This window comes from Thermobia domestica, chromosome 17 (assembly GCF_964235325.1).
Source record: "Thermobia domestica chromosome 17, izTheDome1.hap1.1, whole genome shotgun sequence".
Lineage (NCBI taxonomy): Eukaryota > Metazoa > Arthropoda > Insecta > Zygentoma > Lepismatidae > Thermobia > Thermobia domestica.
Genome location: NC_137470.1, coordinates 93,236,148 through 93,255,946, shown reverse-complemented (window position 1 = coordinate 93,255,946; position 19,799 = coordinate 93,236,148). Strand labels below are relative to the sequence as shown.

The window sequence follows — 19,799 nt, the reverse complement described above, 5'->3', positions numbered from 1 at the left end:
TTGGTATTTAATAAAACGTACTGCACACTTTCTTTGGGGGTATCCCAATCATCTCCAATGGTTGCGGTTAAATCCGCTCAAGGTTAAATTTCCCAAATTTCGAAGTTTCAATATTTAAACAGCGTGATAAGAAGATAATTTTTTGGATTTTTCCTAAAATTATTGTTATACGTTAGGTTGGTTTTTAATAAACTAGAATCTATTCTGCACTTCTATATGGAATTGAAACAAGTTCTGTTATTAAAATTTTGTTCTGCTACTTCTTTAATCTCATTTCCTAAAGCGTGAATAGCATCTATTACGGGTTGTTCCTGCTTTTTATATTTATCATAGATTCCTTGTTATTCTTTCTTCCAATTTTTAAAACTTTTGTAAGGAACTCTTTCAACTTAATATTCCTCTCAAATTCTCATCCATTTATTATAAAGAAAATGTTGGAACGTTAAATATTTCGATGTTGTATGTGGAACGTTAGAACGTTATGTGTTGAACGTTAAACTTTTGGATGTTAGATATTTGAACGTTGATCAAATATTTTATGGAAGTTACCATAAACATTCAATCCGTATGTTAAATCTTCATAAAATTCTTAATTTTGTTCCTGTACTTTTTACTGCTTATTTTCGTTATCATAAAACTCCATCTTTTAGGCAGGTGAGATTTTTACTTCTTTGTTTAAAACTCAGACCATATGTTAAATGTTTATAAAATTCTCAATCTTGTTCTTTTTACCTCCCATTCTTCGTTGTTGTTGTTATATCAGTTGCTAAAAAATATCATCTTTCCAGTAAGTACAACATATTTCTTTATAGTTCTCGTAAGACACATCTTCCCCAACAAACTCATTATATACATGTTTAAAATTAGTATAATCTTGCCGAAATATAATAAGAAACTAACGTCATCACTTACCAACTGTTTTGACATTTTTAAATATGTGTGCGCAAGACAGAAACAATCTAAATGTTAATGTCTTCCTAGTAAAATAATCTCAAGTGCTGTTTTGATTTTCTAATATAAAATCACCAAAGACAACGACTGAGTAATTTTCACATTCATCAATAGGTACAATTAAAGTTAATAGATAAAAATGTTGCTGTTTGGTCTTCTAATTTCAATTCTACTTCTTCAAATCGTTTTTGCAGTTGTTATTTAGGCTGATTCATACTTTTGGAATATATATATATATATATATATATATATATATATATATATATATATATATAATTGTTGTCTAGCCAACCTGGTTGTAATAAAAATTTGAATAAGGGAAAAGTTTTACCACATCCAGATGGGCCCATAATAAGACATCGTATATAATCAGGTAATAATTCTCTTTCTTCTTTTAGGTGATTTTTCTATAATCATCTCTTCTACACTCCAATTAACATTCTTTTAAAGTTTACTCATTTAGTGTAGAGGAAATGTTGTGAGTGTTCAATTTTTTTCACCGTATCTTTAATTTACTCATCGCCATATCTCCATTTAATGTTATTATTATTTCCAATCGTTGTTGAAAGGAATTAATACAATAAGAATTTATATTTATTTTTCTTGCTAATACTTAATTTAGATGCTAAACCGGTTATTACTGTGCTTCGTGTAGCTAAAGACGTTGGTATAAGTGAGTAAACCCCGACAGGAGTAAATATATTAATAAAACCAATTGAGAATGCTCCAAGAGCATTGCCAGAACGAACTTTAAAAGAACTGCTTTTGTCTACCACAAATTTTATAAAAACAAAAACAAAGATGATAGGCTATTTTTCTCTTCTAACTAGAGGAAGAATAATTGCATATGGGAAGCTGGGATGCCTAAAAGGCAAGTTGCTCGAGCTATGAGCCTGGATATTAAAACAGTAAGATATTGAATTCAGCGATTGGAATCAGAAGGGAAACAGGGATTACCAATTAAAGCGAAACTGAGTAGACCACAGATGACAATGGAAGTAGAAATGTTTCGATTATTGAAGCTAACGGAGCAAACCTGTTGGCTGCTGCAACAAACCTGAAAACAATTTTAGGTCTTCTGGAATGCAGTGCAGAGACATGTAACTGTACTCATATTTGTTCTGCTTTCCAGGTCAAACTAACAGATGCACATATACATGCTCGCTTCGAGTTTGCGAGGATACACATCAACAAGCCACAACACTTCTAGAACCGTATAATTGAGAATGAGGAGAAAGTATATTTTATACGGAGAAACCTGTTAAGACGTTCTATGACATGTTGTTTTACAAAGACACATGCTCAAAATGGAGGGCTCAAAAATGAAAAATTCACAAAGTATCATCTCACTATGACTTACGGTTCCCGAAATATGGCTCCTTAAATGTCCGGAAATCCGAACTTTCTTTGCCAATATCTGAAAAACGGTAGCAGTTGGCCTGTGGCCACCAGTTACTGTTTGCTACCAAAATGTTCACCATCGTCTTAGTTATAGATCAACACAATATGATCTCTCTCTGACTTACGGTTGTCGATATATGGCTCCTTAAATCACCCGAAAACGGAACTCTTTGTTTTGGCCAGTATCTCTGGAACGGTAAGTCATAGAGTGATGATATTGGTATTGATCAATACCTAAGATGATGATCAACATTTTGGTACTAATAGTAACCGGTGGCCACTGGCCAAATCAGTGACCAGTTGGACAGTGGCCACCGGTTACTATTTGGTGCCAAAATGTTCATCCGTTTTAAGAGGAAGGAGGTATTTTATATTACTTTATTTCGTCGCATTAAAACTAATGTTGCCAGTTGTTTGTCATTATATCACGAGAAAATGGCTGGAGAGTTCAAAATGGATTTTGGAACATACTTGGTATCTCTTTCAAGCAAGGTTTTGGACCACTACTTTGATAGAATATATCCTAGATAAGTATGGGGTTCAAATTTAATGCGAAAAAAAGAGTATCTCACGAACTCCTCAAGTTAGGTAGATGAAAATACAGGGTGTCCGAGAAGTCCTTCCCTGATTACAGAAATTGATAACTCAGGCTAGAAATAAGATAGAAATATGAAACTGGTGTTGAATTGTTTACAAACTATAAAAGTTTTGGTCACATCAGTACACTTCCACATGAGCACCCTTGGTAGCACGTAGCACATCTAGGCGATATTCAATTTCCATCCACACATTAGCCAACATCACTGGAGGGATCGATGCAACGAATGTGGTTATTCGTTGCTGCAGGGTTTCAAGATCTGGTACACGTGTTCGGTAGACCTCATCCTTGACATAACCCCATAAAAAAGAAGCCCATAACCCCATAACCCCGTGGTTGTTGATCGTGTCTCATGGTACCACAGGACACACTGTGCCTTCTCCTGGTTGGTTGGCATGGCTTCTTGGGCTTCTTACTTACGTACTACAAACCTAAAACAAACAAAATTGAGACTTGGTAAAACAGAACAAACCTAACACAGACAAGAACATTTATAGTTTGTAAACAATTCAACACCAGTTTCATATTTCTATCTTATTTCTAGCCTGAGTTATCAATTTCTGTAATCAGGGAAGGACTTCTCGGACACCCTGTATATGTATGAACTCCTTATTATATATAAGCGAATACGTGACCTAGCATTTTCCAAAATTCTAATTTTAAGGGGGAAATGTGCAATTTCTACATTTTGTTCAACACATTGGAATAGACGTTGTCTGTTATTTGTAATTGCATTACGGAAAATAGCTTACCCGTTTGAAATGAACCTTTGAACATCGTTCCTGCATCAAGTTTTATCTGTCACATTGGTTAATGGGCGTGTCTTAAGGATGTAGGGGAGTTCAAAATTTATGCCAAAAATAGAGTATCTTATGATTTTTAAAAACAATACTTCAATTAAAATGCGTATCCGGGGAAAAGAAAGTTAAGATATTTTCCATAAATATTTTCTCCCCGTACGAAGAACGGGCGTTTCAGCTTATAATTATCGTTTGCATAAACTAACAATCTTGCATGCATATTTTGTAGTATTCATCGTTAATCACATTTCCCGTACAACAGTGGCGTATACTGGTTTGATGACTTGGGCTACCGCTATCGTTTATAACATAGGTGCATTATTATTATTATTATTATTATTATTATTATTATTATTATTATTATTATTATTATTATTATTATTATTATTATTATTATTATTATTACGAGTTCTCCTGTTTGAAGTAATTGCTTGCGGGCCTAGTTACGCTTACGCCCTCCCTCCTGGTGTAGTCCGTAACGCGCGCGTCCTTGCTACAAGTTGTCCCGGATTGAATTCTTTCTGAGAGAATGTTAAACGCATTACGATGTTTCAGATTCTACCTTAGCCTGTTGGTCCATATCTCATGTAGCCTCGGTGCTGCAAAGGGACACTTCTATCGAACACACAAGCAAGGAGATAATAATACTAATACATATAAATAATTAGTAGTTTGCAAATAATAATTCTATAAATCAATTGCTTACCTATTTACATTGTTGAATAAAAAACACGGCCAACAAAATAATTTAAACAAATTAGCGCTACCACATAACCGATTAAACTTACCATATGAAGATAATGTAAAATGACGTGCGTATTCACGGTGTTTTTCTTTTACATTTTAACATTTTTTTTTTTTTTTTTAACTCAGGAGTTTGTCTTGCCATTTTCACAATTTCTAGTTTTTCGTTATATGAACGACTGTTATATTTAATAGACATTTTATAATATAGTAATTGTCAATAGAAATGCCTCCTGACGTTCTTTCCCCCACAATGTCACAACACAAGTGAACAATTCATTAACTTGATTTCAGTCTTTACACATAAACAAAACCCTACTTCAAAACACAAAGTACAAATTCAATCTCCTCCTCTGTCACTATTTTGCATCACTTTATTTATTTTTATTTTTGGTTCATCTGTTTGCTACACTCGAAGAAAAATGATTTTTTGATTTTGTTATTTGAAAATTACTTCCACAGTCTTTCATTCACTTTTAAGCTTGCTTGTGTAACCACTCTACAGCACGACAAAAATAAAAACTCGAGAGTTATAAATAAATTAACATTTTTGTTTATTTATGACTCTTTCATTTTCCTGTAAGACATACCGTAACTCCAGTATATCACTTACCACCGTTCCGATTTTGTTGGGAGGGACTGTGGAGCGTTTACCTCTTGTGCATGGGGCCGTTAGTTCGATCCCAGCTCGCACCACGTAAGCTTTGTGGTGGACAGACACCGTTTGCGTGGGTTTTCAAGTGGTTCTCCCGTTTCCAGCCACTTCTTCATTCCAACGTTTCATTCATTTCTCATCATCACCGTCTACTTTAGCCTACCGGTATATCCGTGGGACGTAAAACTTAAAGATTTCATTTTTTGTTGGGGAAATCCTGATTTCGAGGAAATGAGCCGCTCCCGAAGTGGCTGTCTCACGACTTCAAAATATCCCGACTTTCATATTTATTGATGAAGTTGGTGACTATTATTATTTATATATTATTATTATTATTATTATTATTATTATTATTATTATTATTATTATTATTATTATTATTATTATTATTATTGGACTTCAGTTTCCACGTTATTATACAGTCTTCAAAATAAGAGAAAACCTTACAACCATACTTTCCTTTTGTCAAGTAAATAAATATGATTTGCTCTTCACTAGAAAGATTTTTATTATCTTATTACGGAGAAACAATCGTACATTTCTACCTTCATTTGCTGCATGAAGTGTCCCTTTTTTGGTATGTTGTATTGTAAACCTACTCATCAGAGTAAATGAAAGTTGTCCGAGTAATAAAGAACGCTGAAATAGGCGATCAGCCAACGAAGGAGTCTCAGTCTGTAAGAGCCTTAGTAACGTAACGAAAATAATTAAACAAGTAGATATAACAGCTACGCCGACTATCGCAAAATACTGTAAAACAAAATTTGCGTTGCGTTGACGCAAACCACTACGGCAGGAGGCTCAGGATGTCGGGGACAATTCCCAGAATCCTCCAAAATGCACTGTCATTACTCGTATAACTTCTCTTTAACTCTTTGCTCACGCCCAAGAAACCGATTGCTCTAGAGACAACTGGTGTTACCTGGCAGTCCGTTCGTACGCTGTGGTTGGAGGCGGAGGCGTTTAGCGAGGGGAATGTGCTGATAACTACGATTCTTGCTGGAGTAACTAAAGAAGTTCTGCTACGGTGTCATGTCGTTCTCTTAAGGAAGCGAGGCACACTATGTGCAAAGAAGCTAGTAGATGTTTCTAAATACATAAAGTTTTCAAAAATTTGTATCATGTAAGAAGATACTAAAGTATAAAATTATTAATATAAATTAGTTTATATTATAATAACTTTATTTTGTAATATTCCAGGGCTTCTGCCGGTAGGCCTGGTAGCCTGCACAATACGGCACTGCCGTACAATAATATTTCTGAGATATTGAACGTTATTGTATCAGACTCACAATCGTAGTCGTTAAAACGAAGGAAATAAATCATATTTTAATATATTGGTGTGTTGGTCATGATCTCGAGACTGTTGAACGAAGGATTCAGATATTCTTTCTAAACTATATTTAATTTTATTTCTTACCAGTAGTATTTCCGTAGAGCAAATATCTTAAATACTACTTCTTTCTTTTGAATACTGGAAGAAGTTAGCTTAAGTTGGGTATGTGTAAATAATTTTTATGTTAACATTATTTCATTTTTAGATAATACTGTTTATAGTATATAGTATATAGGAGAAACAGAAAAATCTGAACGATGTAGTCGCGGAGACGAACCTTAATCTTCCTTTGCTAGGCATATGGTATACCACTTGAAAATTACAACACAATCAGGTTTTCTTCCTTTTTACTCGTGACAGAATTTACCACATGTTTTCTTCCATTTTTTTGTTAAAATAATACACTTTTTGGGTGTGGTTGTCTTTGCTAAAACATGCACTAGTTATTTCGTTTCCATTTAAAGCCATTGTGTATAGAATAATATGGACAGTAGCAACTAGAAAGGCAGACTATACCAAACATGTATAAACGACAGAGTAGACCAGTAGTGTTTTGGTCTACTATGGTCTTTAAGAAAGATATAAAAAATAATTCGGCGAACTAAATTACATCCTACTGTATCTATTTAATTAAAATGACAGCTGGTCTACTTTGGCAGATAAAAATTCACACCGTTACTAGTAATTTCCTATACATAACTCAATTTCGTAAAAATTGTACTTGATCTAGTTTGCCTAGCTACTATTCATGTTATCAAGCTGCTTTGTTTTTTCCAGTTCACTGTCGTGAGGAATTCATTCTGACTTCCTTTTATTTTATTTTTCTTACAGCTTCATCCAAACCGAAGAGAGGTCGCCTACTAATGAGACAACCGAGGATTAAAAAAGAGAGTGACACTGTTCAAACGTCTCCTGAGAGCGAGCCAGGCTCTCCACAGTTTCCAATGCATGTTCCATCTGTGACTCGGCAATACTCTGAACCTCCACCTGTTATTACTCATCAACACTCCCAGTCTTCTTCCTCTCCATCTTGTACACCTATCAAGCAAGAAGCTACTTCTCCATGTGCCTGTCCCCCCAAGTCACAATCGTTCCTTCAGGTTCCGCAACCCGGTTTTCTTCAGAAACAGCTGTCACAGCCACTGCTTCCCAGCCAGCAGCAGGTATCTACAAGTGCACCCACTACTCTGTCACATATCCCGACAGTTCAAATTCAACGGCAACTATCTCAACCACTGGTTGCAACAATACCCATGTCCAGCTCACAGGTAGGAGAAGGAACTGCGACTGTGTGTCTCACTTCAACTGCCCAGCGTCCTTCTTTACAGGTACAACTGGTTGCAGCAACTCCTACTGGGGAGTCAGATTCTCGTTCTGTTAGTCCGTCTGTGGTTATCGAACAACTGCCAGTGCTGCGAGTTATAACAGACCAATCTTCTCAGACAAATGTGTCCGAAGCGTCACAAAATCTTCCTAAGATAAGACCTGCTATTCGGGCAAGAGGTGACGAGTTCAAAAGAGCATCGTCATCACCCCAACCAAGTTCCGGCACTGAATCATCAAGAGAGGTACGTGATGTCGAATGTCGCTCTGTTCATTGCCCCGTATTGCGTCCAGGTCCAGCTTTAGGTTGCAATTTTTGTTGGAATACAATTGATAATCATGGCCGTATATTGCGTCGTAAAACGAAATATCATTGCCCAGAGTGTCAGACCAATTTGTGTATCGTACCATGTTTCCAGGAGTACCATGCGAAATGTGAAAAACAAGTCAAGGAGAGTTCTCGTGGTGTACCTTCAGCTGGTCTGAAGGCTTTGCCAAAAACAAGTTCCATTTAGATATAAATTTCCAAGAAATAACGTTTAGAAAGAAGAAATTAAATCTCATAGCTCAAGACTGTTAATTCTCAGGACTGTTGTTTTGTTATTGTGAATATTATTATTGTGCTTTCTTTCTCGTGTTGTTATAACCATAATTTTATCGTCTTAATTATATTTTGTATTTCGAGTATTACATTCATGAAATCCGTTGGAAAATTTGGTTCTTTCTAACAAAGAGAATTTCATGCATTATGTCTTTTTCTTCAGATGAGGTGAGGTGTGCCTCGAAACCGTTCGTAGAATTTACATCTTTTGGATGTTGTAAGGTATGAGAATCTTCGTTTACTGTTAATACTATTGTTGTGATACCATTAGCAATGTAACACAGTGGTGTCGTAATGTTCTTGGTAGATTCTTGTACATAAATTTATCAATGAATTTTGTTAGTAATTTCATGCCGTTCTTACTAGAGCGCATAGTAATTAAATATGAATCGTGATGTGCTACATTGGCAAATATTATTGCAATTGTAGCCATGAAAGCCGTATTGGATTAACAAGAAGATAGTATATGCGCATACTACTCTTTTATTTATTTATTTATTTCTTAACAAGATAGTAGAAACATAACATGTTGAATTACTGAATGTCAGTACTTCTACATAAATTAACTTCAGTCAAGAAACACGTCAGATATGATAAGAAAAAATGTTTCTCCTCTCCATTCCTGATAGTTTTCCCCTTTCATCGAAGAGAAGTGAATATTATTACCTCGTATGTGTAATATAATTAGTGCAAAATTTTCTACAAATACCTTTCTAGCAATGAAACTTTATTTTTAAAAGATATGTATATAGACGTGGGTCCTTTAATGCGTAGGGCCCATTAGAGACTTAACTTAGTAATATTTCACAAAAGAAGTAGTGGGAAATCTCGACCTGTTTTTGAAGATTCCATCCGCAGCACTCATTCGTGATGAAAAAAGAAAGAAAAAAAAAAAAAAAAAAACAGGTGGAACTTTTGGATGTAAATTTTTCCATTGTAATTGTAATGACAGTGTAGCATCAGACAAAATAATGATCTAATATAGTATGTTCATACTAATGAACACAATACAGGCAAACACGATGAGCATGTGACTATTAATAAAAGTATTACAAATCAGGATGGATATCGTTAAACCTACTTTAAAGAATAACAGCGTAAGAAAATTTTGAGTATGTTATGTTTGATGTATTAGCTGACTGCCCTTCCCTCATCTTTGTATGTTGAAACATTCAACTTAAATTAAGATTATGGTGCGAGTGTGGTGTCAAGAAACATCCACTGCTGGCAAGATGGGAAATGCACTGTTTATCTAAAGATCCATTCTGCGTTGTGTGCATAGTTTTGATAATGTTGGTTTGGTTTGATACTTTTCCATTTTTCTGTAGGTGTATCCGTAAAATTTCAGTTCTCACCTGCTTGTAATTTAGATCCAATAATATTTTGAATTTCAGTAGCTTCAAGTACACATTTTTATATTTTATATTCAGTGATCATTATTAATTCTCAGATCATCACAATGACCTTGGTTGAAGTATTAGGATGGTGAAAACACATTTTGCTATATATTATTGTAACTACATTAAATCATATATATCAGCTGTAAGTCAATCATTTGATTGATTCTTTGATTACTGTATATATAATGGAGACGTCAGCAGTGGGGAAGTTAGTCATTTGTCAAATATATTGACGAGTGCACTCTCGAGAACGTGAATAATCTAAATTAGTTTTTTTTATTGAAGTATGCATTTTCTTTGATTTAAGTTGTTTTCAGATGGTTAAACAAATATTCAAGACGTCACAATATCTTACTGTCAAGTAGAATCTGGGAGATGTATTTCCTATTAAATGTGTGAAACGTCCATTTACGAATATATAAACATTTGACCGACTAGATGTTCAATAGGAAACATTGCAGTTAGTTATAGCCTAGAGAATTTTTGTTTTGTATTTTCGTTTTAATTTCAATTTAATAACTATTACTTGTTCTCTTTTAGTAAAAATTAATTGGAACTGCCTTTAACATGATAATACCTACTGTTCGTCCTTGTTATTGTTTTTCTTCGGCTATGTGTTTCTACTTTTCTTTGTGTTCCTTTGACATTCAGTAACGTTTATATGCTTGAAAACGTTAATCATAGGCGTTTCTTGAAAAACACTTGTAACTTCCTTCTACAAATAATGTCACATTTGAGTGGTTGGTTTCGGTTTTCTTCAAAGAAAATCAGTTGTATCAAGTGCGAAGAATCAGATTGAAAAAAAAAGTGTTCACGTCTGACATTAAACTTCTACGGAAAGATACACTTTATTTTATATTAGAATGTAACTGAATGATTGAACGAATAGGGGGATTAATGGGGACGTCAGCACCGAAGCTGTATTTGCCCGTCACGATAGAATGTAACTGAGTTGTAATGTTCTAATTTTACTTATTTTTATCTATAATCCACAAAAGAAAAGAAGTCGATAAATTAGAAAAAGATAATTATTTCTTTGAGAGAGACGCTGTTGATAATCCTAACATGTTCTTACTTCTGCCACGTTTCCGCGCTTGAGCTATTTTCTCCTCCTGTTCATTGAGCCGCTCATATGGTGTGTCTTCTAATATACGCATTGCTAGTTTTGACAAGTTTCTACGTGGAAATACATGTAATACCCTGGTACTTCATTATTTATGCATCAAATTGTGTGTGGTTCATGCATTTTTTCTATTACAGTATCTTAAAGTCGCCCTCTTATCATAATCCGATCCACGTGAAATTTACAAATCATACGTACAAATATTTAAATAGGATACTTGAGCAGTAGGATCACTTACATTCAGGAAAGAAAAAAAAATTGTGACGTAATTCTTTTCTAATTTAATTATTGTCAATTCATAGATGTTAATCAGTAATGCCAAAGTGTAGGAGTTACGATAGGCCTTATTTGTTGCTATGAAACCCACCAACTTTGTATTTTGCATAGATAATTCTAATATCTCTGAAGTTATTTTTATAGCTAGAAATGTAACTGTGTTGTAATTACGTAAGTCCAGCAAAAAATACGTCTCTACACTCTCCCGTCCAGTAATTAACTGTTCATGAGTGAAAGCCGATACCACTGTTGTTACAAAATGGTTATTTTGATTGTTAGCGTTATGTGTGAGGCTCTCCTTTTATTGATATAGATATATATTAATGTAATAGTATGTAAGGAAGTAGAACTTACTTTTGCATGTGTTTTTGCGTCATATTCTGACTTAAAACTAAAACACTTTGTGTTTAACTCTGTTTAGGTAAAACGTACAGTATTGTTGATTTGTAAATTATGTTCAGTATCGCTACAGAAGAAAAAGACGACTTGTGATGTCTTCTAGTTAACATGTTTCGTGGCTCTAAACTAATATAGATTATCATCATCATTGTTATGAAGCATTCAAATAGTGATTATCATTCATAAATATTGAGAATTAACAGTCCACGAGCAATATTAGACTACAGGACGTATTTCGCGCGACAAAGAAAAACATTTGTTTGCAGTAATAATTTTAGTGTACTAGTTATTATTAAAATAAATTATAGAGACATATATATATATATATATATATATATATATATATATATATATATATATATATAAAAGACTTATTTTTTTAAAATAAAGATAAATAACTATTTTGTCATTACAGAAATTCAAATAAAAAAAATACGTTTTTGTTAGGTGAAACTATGGATTAAAACTGGCAACCAAAGAAGTAGTTGCGTAGTCTATGTACAAATGATGTGAATGGGTCTAGAATTTGATATATAAATATGTCTGCATGTATCTGCGTGTTTATTTTTGCTGAACTGGTTAGCGCAATTTTTAAAGTATTACTCCGAACGATAGAAACTAACTATATTAAAGAAATATATGGAGTAATTTGTGCGAAAACTATAACGTCAACACCTTTGCTTTATATGTTAGTCTTATGTACAATATTGTAAATATTGTTGATAAGAAGCATGAACTTAGATCGAACTTGAATTAACATCAATTTCAAGAGTAATACATAATTTTTTATATTTTAGTGAAAGGAGGAAAAAATCATTTAAACTTATTTTTACATACCAAATCCTCTGTAGGTGGACCGAGTGGACCGAGACTCGAACCCGGGATCTTGAGCGTACCGTGTCCAAGCACAACAGCCACGTGGTCTGAGTAAAAGAGCATCGAAGATTGGGTGAGTGTATGGCTATTCTGAGAGCGGACTGAGTAGCGTAGTGGTTAACGCATCGGCACGGTACACAGAACATCCCGGGTTCAAGTCACAGTCATCCACTACTTACTCTTTTGAATTATATAATTCTTTCTTTGTAACGTGTTGCTTACGGTCAAAAATGTAGCTTCATGAGTTAGTAGCTGTTATTGTGATTGTTACTGGTACAGTTAAAACAGTTTAATTGAAAAGTTTATCGAGTTGTTATTCGAAGTCCAGTTGGACACTTGTATTTGTGGACACAGAGATCAGGTTTCGTTGAAATTTAGTAAGAGGGTGCTACTAATCACTATATGTATCGTCCATTGTGATTTTGTTATTTGTCGTACTGAGTAAGAGAACATGGAAAGAAAATAGTAATTGTACATTCTGTCATCTATAGTTTTTGATTTTTAGTGTTATCATTCACATTGTTAGCATAAAATGGAATTGAACCTTCAAAATTTTATTTGCAGTATGTGTGTACTATGAAAGTGGAATAAGTGAGACTTCCAAATGAGTTACGTTTGCTTTATGGATATGTTTGGTGATAAAAATGAAAGTATTGTAAATTCAAAGAGTCACTCTTTGAGAATGTACGCTTTGACTTCCAAATTTATGGAAGGTAGCAATGAAGATTTAGAATGTACTGGCAACGTATTTTTGAAGGAATTACGAGTAATATATATATACACTTATTTTATATACTTATTTTTCTAACTTACCATAAATGTTTAATATACAAAAAAAAAAATTCTTGCCATTTATATACGATGATGTTAGATATATATGTGAAAAGTTTTTGTGTGATTTCTTATACTCCTGCAAGTATGGGTATTTTACCAAATTTAAGTTTCCCTATTACATATTTTTGCCTTTCGTTTAGGTTTCCAACGATTGAATAAATTGTTGATGTATAGAGAAGTGTCCTAGATACTTGAGTGAAATTTCTACGGTTGATTAGATTCTAAGGATTCATTCATATTAGATACAAAATTCCGTAACAAAATGAAGCATTTGCAAAGTGTGTAGCAGTACAGTCAACAACAAAATTTTTGTCGTGTTAGCGATAGTTTTCATAATAATGTACTATAAGTATGTTTCTTTCAGAGTTCTAAAGCAGTATGTTACAGAAGATTATAAAAGATTTAGAAACTATTTTCATAGATTAAAAATACATTTGTGTTGAGAGAGACAAAAGTTTTGTTGCTAACTGTAGTGTGCCTCAAATTCCGTTTCGTAAATAGTCCATAACCGATATTTTTGAGTTCATTCATTGTCAGAAATTTACTATATACCTAAGGTAGCGTAGGAGAGATTTTTTTTTTAACCATTTACTTTTCAATTGTTTCTTGCCACTGTTAGAAAACAGTTTCCCTGTCACTGGGAACATCAGATATTTTTATTTCAGTATGGCGGTTTTAAGTATGGATGTGTGTGAAAAATGTAGAAATAAGAGTGTTGGTAAGACTGTTGGATAAAAATAATTCATTGTCTTATTCATATAACTTAGGATAATATTTCTTTTTTAAAGTAGAGATATCTTTCAATTTTTCTTCCTTTAAATTGGAACGTATAGCACTTCCACTGGCTGTATGAAAATATAAATAAATACATTGAAACCTGCCTAAAGTACGACATTAATAAACATATCAAAAGTGAAAGTTTCGTGGCCCACCAAATCTTAGGGTAAATATAAGAACCATTAAAGCGCTGTTTCTCTTATTACTTTGGTCACTTGCAATTTGATAGATGAGTATTTCAGAAGTTGCAATTGGACAATGTGAATCATTAAATCTGTTAGTTATTGACAAATCAGTTATTCATTTATAATCGTGAAAGTAACTTTTTTTTTTTTCACAGAAAATTATTAGATTCGGCATGTTGTAAATTTATTACCAGTTTAATGTTGAATACATGTACACCGTATTGCTTTTGTAGTATTTTTTTAATTTTTTTTTCTTTAATTTTTAATTCTTAAGAATTTGTTGAGTGATTATTATATAGTGTTATGCGACAAAGAAAGGATTCCTTTTAAGTTACACAAATTGTTCTGAACTCTGTCCTAAATAATTAATTAAGTTAGAGGAGTGCCCTCCCCCTCTCTCTCTCACTTCCTTTAACCTATGGAAAAATATTAATGTTATTATTCTCGAAAATATTAAACTCATCGCCCTTTGCCAAGCCTCGGGAGAAACTATTATGCATAACGTTACAACTTGAAGGTCAGCATCACACAGAATTTTCAATTCTTCTTATTTGAGAGGTTCTATTCTCACTATTGAATACAGTCTTCCAAAAGTGCTAAAAATGTTGGCTTACATATATATATATATATATATATATATATATATGAGGAAATTCTGTAAGAGGAATTAACTTGTTTCCCTTAATTAGTTTTTCTTGAGCTCTTAATTTTCTGCATTGGAGAAGACTTTTTATCCCTTCTCCCCTGTCTAAATTATTACTAAGCTGTAAAATTCCATTATTTCCAACTGATATTTATAGGAATTTCGTTACGATGTTGTGATTACAGTTGATTAAAATCTCTAACGAATAGAAAGATAAGAGAGTAGTTGTTTTGAACGAATCGCAGAATTTTCCATAATGATGAGCGGAATTTATGTAAATGTTACTTATTGTTTATCAGAGTGTTGTAAAGTAGACTGTTTAATTGTTGTCCCGAATATTATTTTGCTTTCCGGAAATCAGGTTATTGTTATCTCAATGACACAAATTTAAACGTAACACCTACTATTCTACGCAACAGTGTATGATTTCCTTCTTCAGAGAGTTTGTAGTAATGATAGTACTTTTTTAAAAAAATCAGAAATAGAACAATGCATCCCCTAAACTGTTCACTTCATGTAAAATAATAAAACTGGAAGTATGCTTTTCAAAATTATTTGAATCATCTTTTAAGGACATTACAGTAATTAGCCTTCTCTCCTGTGTGTGCACCACATTATAAATTTCGACTACGAAATACATCTGGAAAGTCGTAAAAAAAACTTACACACTTTCTTGAAATGAGAGAAATTCGTTAATATTGAAAATCAATACCAGACGTAAAATTAATGTTTAACTGGTAGTACATAATTACAAATATAGTAATACAAATCTGTTTTAATAGATTTTTGCTTCGTCTTTATTTGGAATTCAGATATGCTTCGCGTTACTGACATATCAGTGCAAGAAAATTCGTAACAGTGAAACAGTGAAAAGTACAAGTGTGAATATTAGAATATATTAAAAAATCATATTATCATATTGGAATATATTATAAAATCATATTACATTTCTAATTTTATATTTCCTTGAAAATTTCTTATTAGGAAAAGAAATTAAATTATATAGATCAAGTCAGGAAATGGGATGTGAAAATTGGTATTGTTCTTGTTTGATTTTTTTCTTCTTTCATACTTCAAAAAGAAAATTTCTTAATTTGCCATATGTCCGTCCGCAAGACTATAACCATAATGTGCTGGTGTGTTTTTGCTGTAGAAATAAACAGGAGTACCTGATAGTGAAAAGAATTAGCTTGATCTAAACTCATTTATCATTTTGGGAGCTTTTCCAGTATTGATCTAGTATGTTCTTAATATGGGACGAAATGAATATTTAAGTTGCTTATATTAGTAAATTTATTCCTTATGGATGATACTAATGAAATCTTTTCACGTAATTTCGTAACACGCGGTTTCAAATTAGAGTAATATATTTGTATTACGTATCCAAAATCACACAATTTTGTATTTACAAAACTATTAAGTTAATCTGATTTCTGTAATTGTTTCTAAATAGTGAAAATAAGTTAATAGTAATTCTTCTGAAGTGAAAGTTTCATCGAATCAAATTACTCATCACATATTTTCCAAAGCATTGTTTTTTCAGAATTATACATTTTTCTCTTCTGATAATTGAATGATCTTAACAGGAACAGAAGGACGTAATATACTAGCATGAGAAGATATTAATTTTAGAATGCGTCATTTCTCCCATGTGTTCCATGTTTGTCTTTTTAAGTTGGGGGCTAACAAAGGATGTAATTGTTTATACGAATACAGTTCAAAAGTTGATAAATAATTTTCTGAGAATTAAATTTAGCTTTAATTTACTGTCAGATATTGGTTTATAATTGGGTCCTTGCATAAAACAGAATAATCTCCACTTTTTTACGTCATATTAAAACGTTAAGGCAAATTTCAGATATTTTGAAGCATAATGCTTATTTCGAATAGCAGAAACGAAATTCAGAAAGTTACTTTCAAATATCTGACGTCATCCCGATACATGATGCACAGTATTCTTTTGTTTTCGTGGTCTGTAGTTTTCGTATTTTGACCTTTTTTGTAATGTTAGTCTTTATAAAATATTGGTTTTTAAGGGAGCGATATACGAGTTTTTTGCAAATTTACTTTTTATGAAACAAAAATTAATTTCACATTGTTTGAATGCTTTTTAAAATATGATAAACTGTTAAAGAAATTAATTTCACAGTTTATCAAAAGAGCAATATTTTATTCATCCACATGTTTTAATTTTTAGATTTACGGTATATTTGCCAGGACAGAATTGAAAATTGATTTTGAATAGTCCACTAGCACTAATTCGAATTCATGTCATTCGAATACGTGGTTAAGAAAATGATAAATTTAAAGTAGGTGTTTTTAAGTACAAATTAAATGAACGTGAATTTCTAGACTTATTTCTGGAAGTTTTCTTATTGGAAAAGATGCTTTCGTGTCGTACGGGACAATGGAACTTTTTTTAATGTTTACTATTCTTTAGAAGTTACAATATACTTCAATTATTCTACGAAGAAAAGTTACCACTGATTTCAGTATCTATTTTATTTAATTTTTATAAATAATATTAAAATGTGAATTGAATATTCAATTAAGAGTCAGTGGAAACAAAAATAATAATTAAACTTTTAACTAATTAATTGTAATTTTAAAAAATGACAATCAATGCTTGTTTCAATCAGGATATGTTCCAGCAGTATAAAAAAACAAGTCTCTAGAGGATTCAAAACATTAAAATTATGATTTGTGTATGTCGAATAAGTTACGCTGGGGATTGAGAAGATTATGGGATTCAAGTTGCTTACTTTCATGTTTATATCATCAGGAATTTTCAAAAAACTTTTCAGTTACTCATCTCTCTTTTTCGTTAATATTCTGAGATGATGGAAGAAATTAAAGGTATCATGTAAACTGATCAGTATATTCTTATCTTAGTGGATAAATATTCAGATAAATGACATAGTGCTTTATATTTTCTTAATATAAAAATCATATGAATAAATTTCTCAGAAAAAAGTAGATAAATGGAAATACATTATCTGTAAAAATGAATGTGTTTATGAAGATCAAATCGAATTCGAATCACAATATCAGTATGGAAATTGATAAAGAAATAATTGTAGCTTAACTTTTTAAATTGTTAAACCTAGTTTAAGCTGTTAACGAACTTCTATTTAATCATTTGTTGTTAATTCCACTTTCTCCTAATTTGCCATAACTGTATTGAAATTGGGTTACACATAAACACAGAATGAGATTTCCCTTTCACTGTCTTTAGAAAAGTAATAATACTGTTCGTTTATTTTGTATCACGAGCAAAGGAACAAAATTGAAGTATCAAATTAGCTGAACATTTTATGAAATACAAACAATCTGTGTGTAGAGGAATCCGCATTGTCAAACTGTTCGGAATATTGAAAACTTTAGTAGTTGATACGCATGAACATAAAACAGCTAGTTCTTGTGACACCCAGGGCCGTAACTTGTGTGGGGGCAGGGGGCAACTGCCCTGCCCCAGGTAAGCTCCCTGCCGTTCAAGGGGGGCCCATTTTAAGACAAAAATTTTCTTGCTCCATATACGATATGAACATGAAATTATAAATGAAGCATCAAACAGGTTCACTACATTACATAAACAAAACAGCACACAAAATGTCAATAAAACAAAAATGAGTCGTAGGCCCATTTCAGTAAAAAAAAATATCTACTATTAGGGGCCCTAGAAATAATATTTATTCGTACGGTTTGAGATTTGTCAATATTGTCCTTTAATTAATTTGTCATGTGTGGAACGGACCCAGGAGCGTAACTAACGGCCCCGTAGACCTTGCCGTGCGGGAAGACCCACAGGCTCCGGGGTCCATAAATAGTAAGAGAAAGATGGGGCCCAAGAATTAGAAAAACAACTTTTCTAGAGGGCCCAAATACGCGTATTAATGCTTGCCTCCCCCCCCCCTTCAAAAATCTAAGTGACGGCGCTGGTGGCACCTCCAATTTAGTTTATTATGTTTACTGTTTTTACATTGTATAGTCTCTTTTGGGTAACAACTGGCATATTGTTGTAAAAAGCATAAAGTTTACACATTCACTGGCAAGTTTCCCCAGTGTGTGTATATAATATAAATGCCAGTAATTTAGTATCACTGCAATATAATAGCCAATATGGTCACATCAATGAAGTCGTAAGAAATACGGGAAATCTTAGATCGAGTAAATTCAACGAAATCCTTCCAGTTTTCGTTCTCTCATACCTTTCTGGAAAATTTAGTATATTCCTGGAGTCTGACTGAAACTAGATTCTCCGTACGACATTGTATATTGTGTGCTCAACTGAAATCCGTTTGCAGACAATATCTGCAAAAGTACTAATGATATTCAATTGCCGTTACTATACAATAGAAAGGCATCCGTGATAAGTGTGTCACAGTATTTATGCTTCAGAAGAAGTGCTCCATAAGAGCTCAAATATTTACCTCATTATGTGACAAGTCTACGAATTCTGTCCGTGTAAAATTTGGAATGATGGGTTAGAACCATTGATGGACGACGGCCTTCACCTCGTTATCTGAGTGAAACTCCTGAAATTTCAGTATCTTCTTCAGAGAAACAAAGATGTGAAATTCATAACGTGAAAGGTCAGTGCTAAAGGGAGGGCAATACGACGTTTTCCAATTGAGCTTTTGAAACAAGTTCTGCAATAAACCAAGTCTTTTATTTCTAATGGTTGTATGAAGACGGGTGAAAGCCGACAGGAATGGTGTATCCCGATTCCTTGAAGCCAGGGATGAGCGCTTCATGACAACCAAAGATGATAATAATGATCTTTCATTTAGACGCTTTTGACTTGAATTTCGTGTGGGCGTGAAGATGAAAGTGTGTTTTCGTTGCGTACTGGAAGATTTTGAACTTCGTTCAAAGTA

General features: G+C 33.0%; 1 protein-coding gene across 4 annotated transcripts in view; it reads left to right on the top strand.

The window, feature by feature from the left end:
• LOC145673891 (uncharacterized) overlaps positions 1-11,867 on the top strand; it is a 286,927-nt gene extending 275,060 nt beyond the window's left edge. For all 4 annotated transcript variants that reach the window (XM_081743687.1, XM_081743688.1, XM_081743690.1 and 1 more), the window contains exon 7: positions 7,317-11,867. In XM_081743687.1, coding sequence (XP_081599813.1) covers positions 7,317-8,323 — 1,007 coding nt within the window. In that variant the 3' untranslated portion in view covers positions 8,324-11,867. The remainder of the gene's footprint in view (positions 1-7,316) is intronic.
• The last annotated feature ends 7,932 nt before the right edge of the window (positions 11,868-19,799 follow it).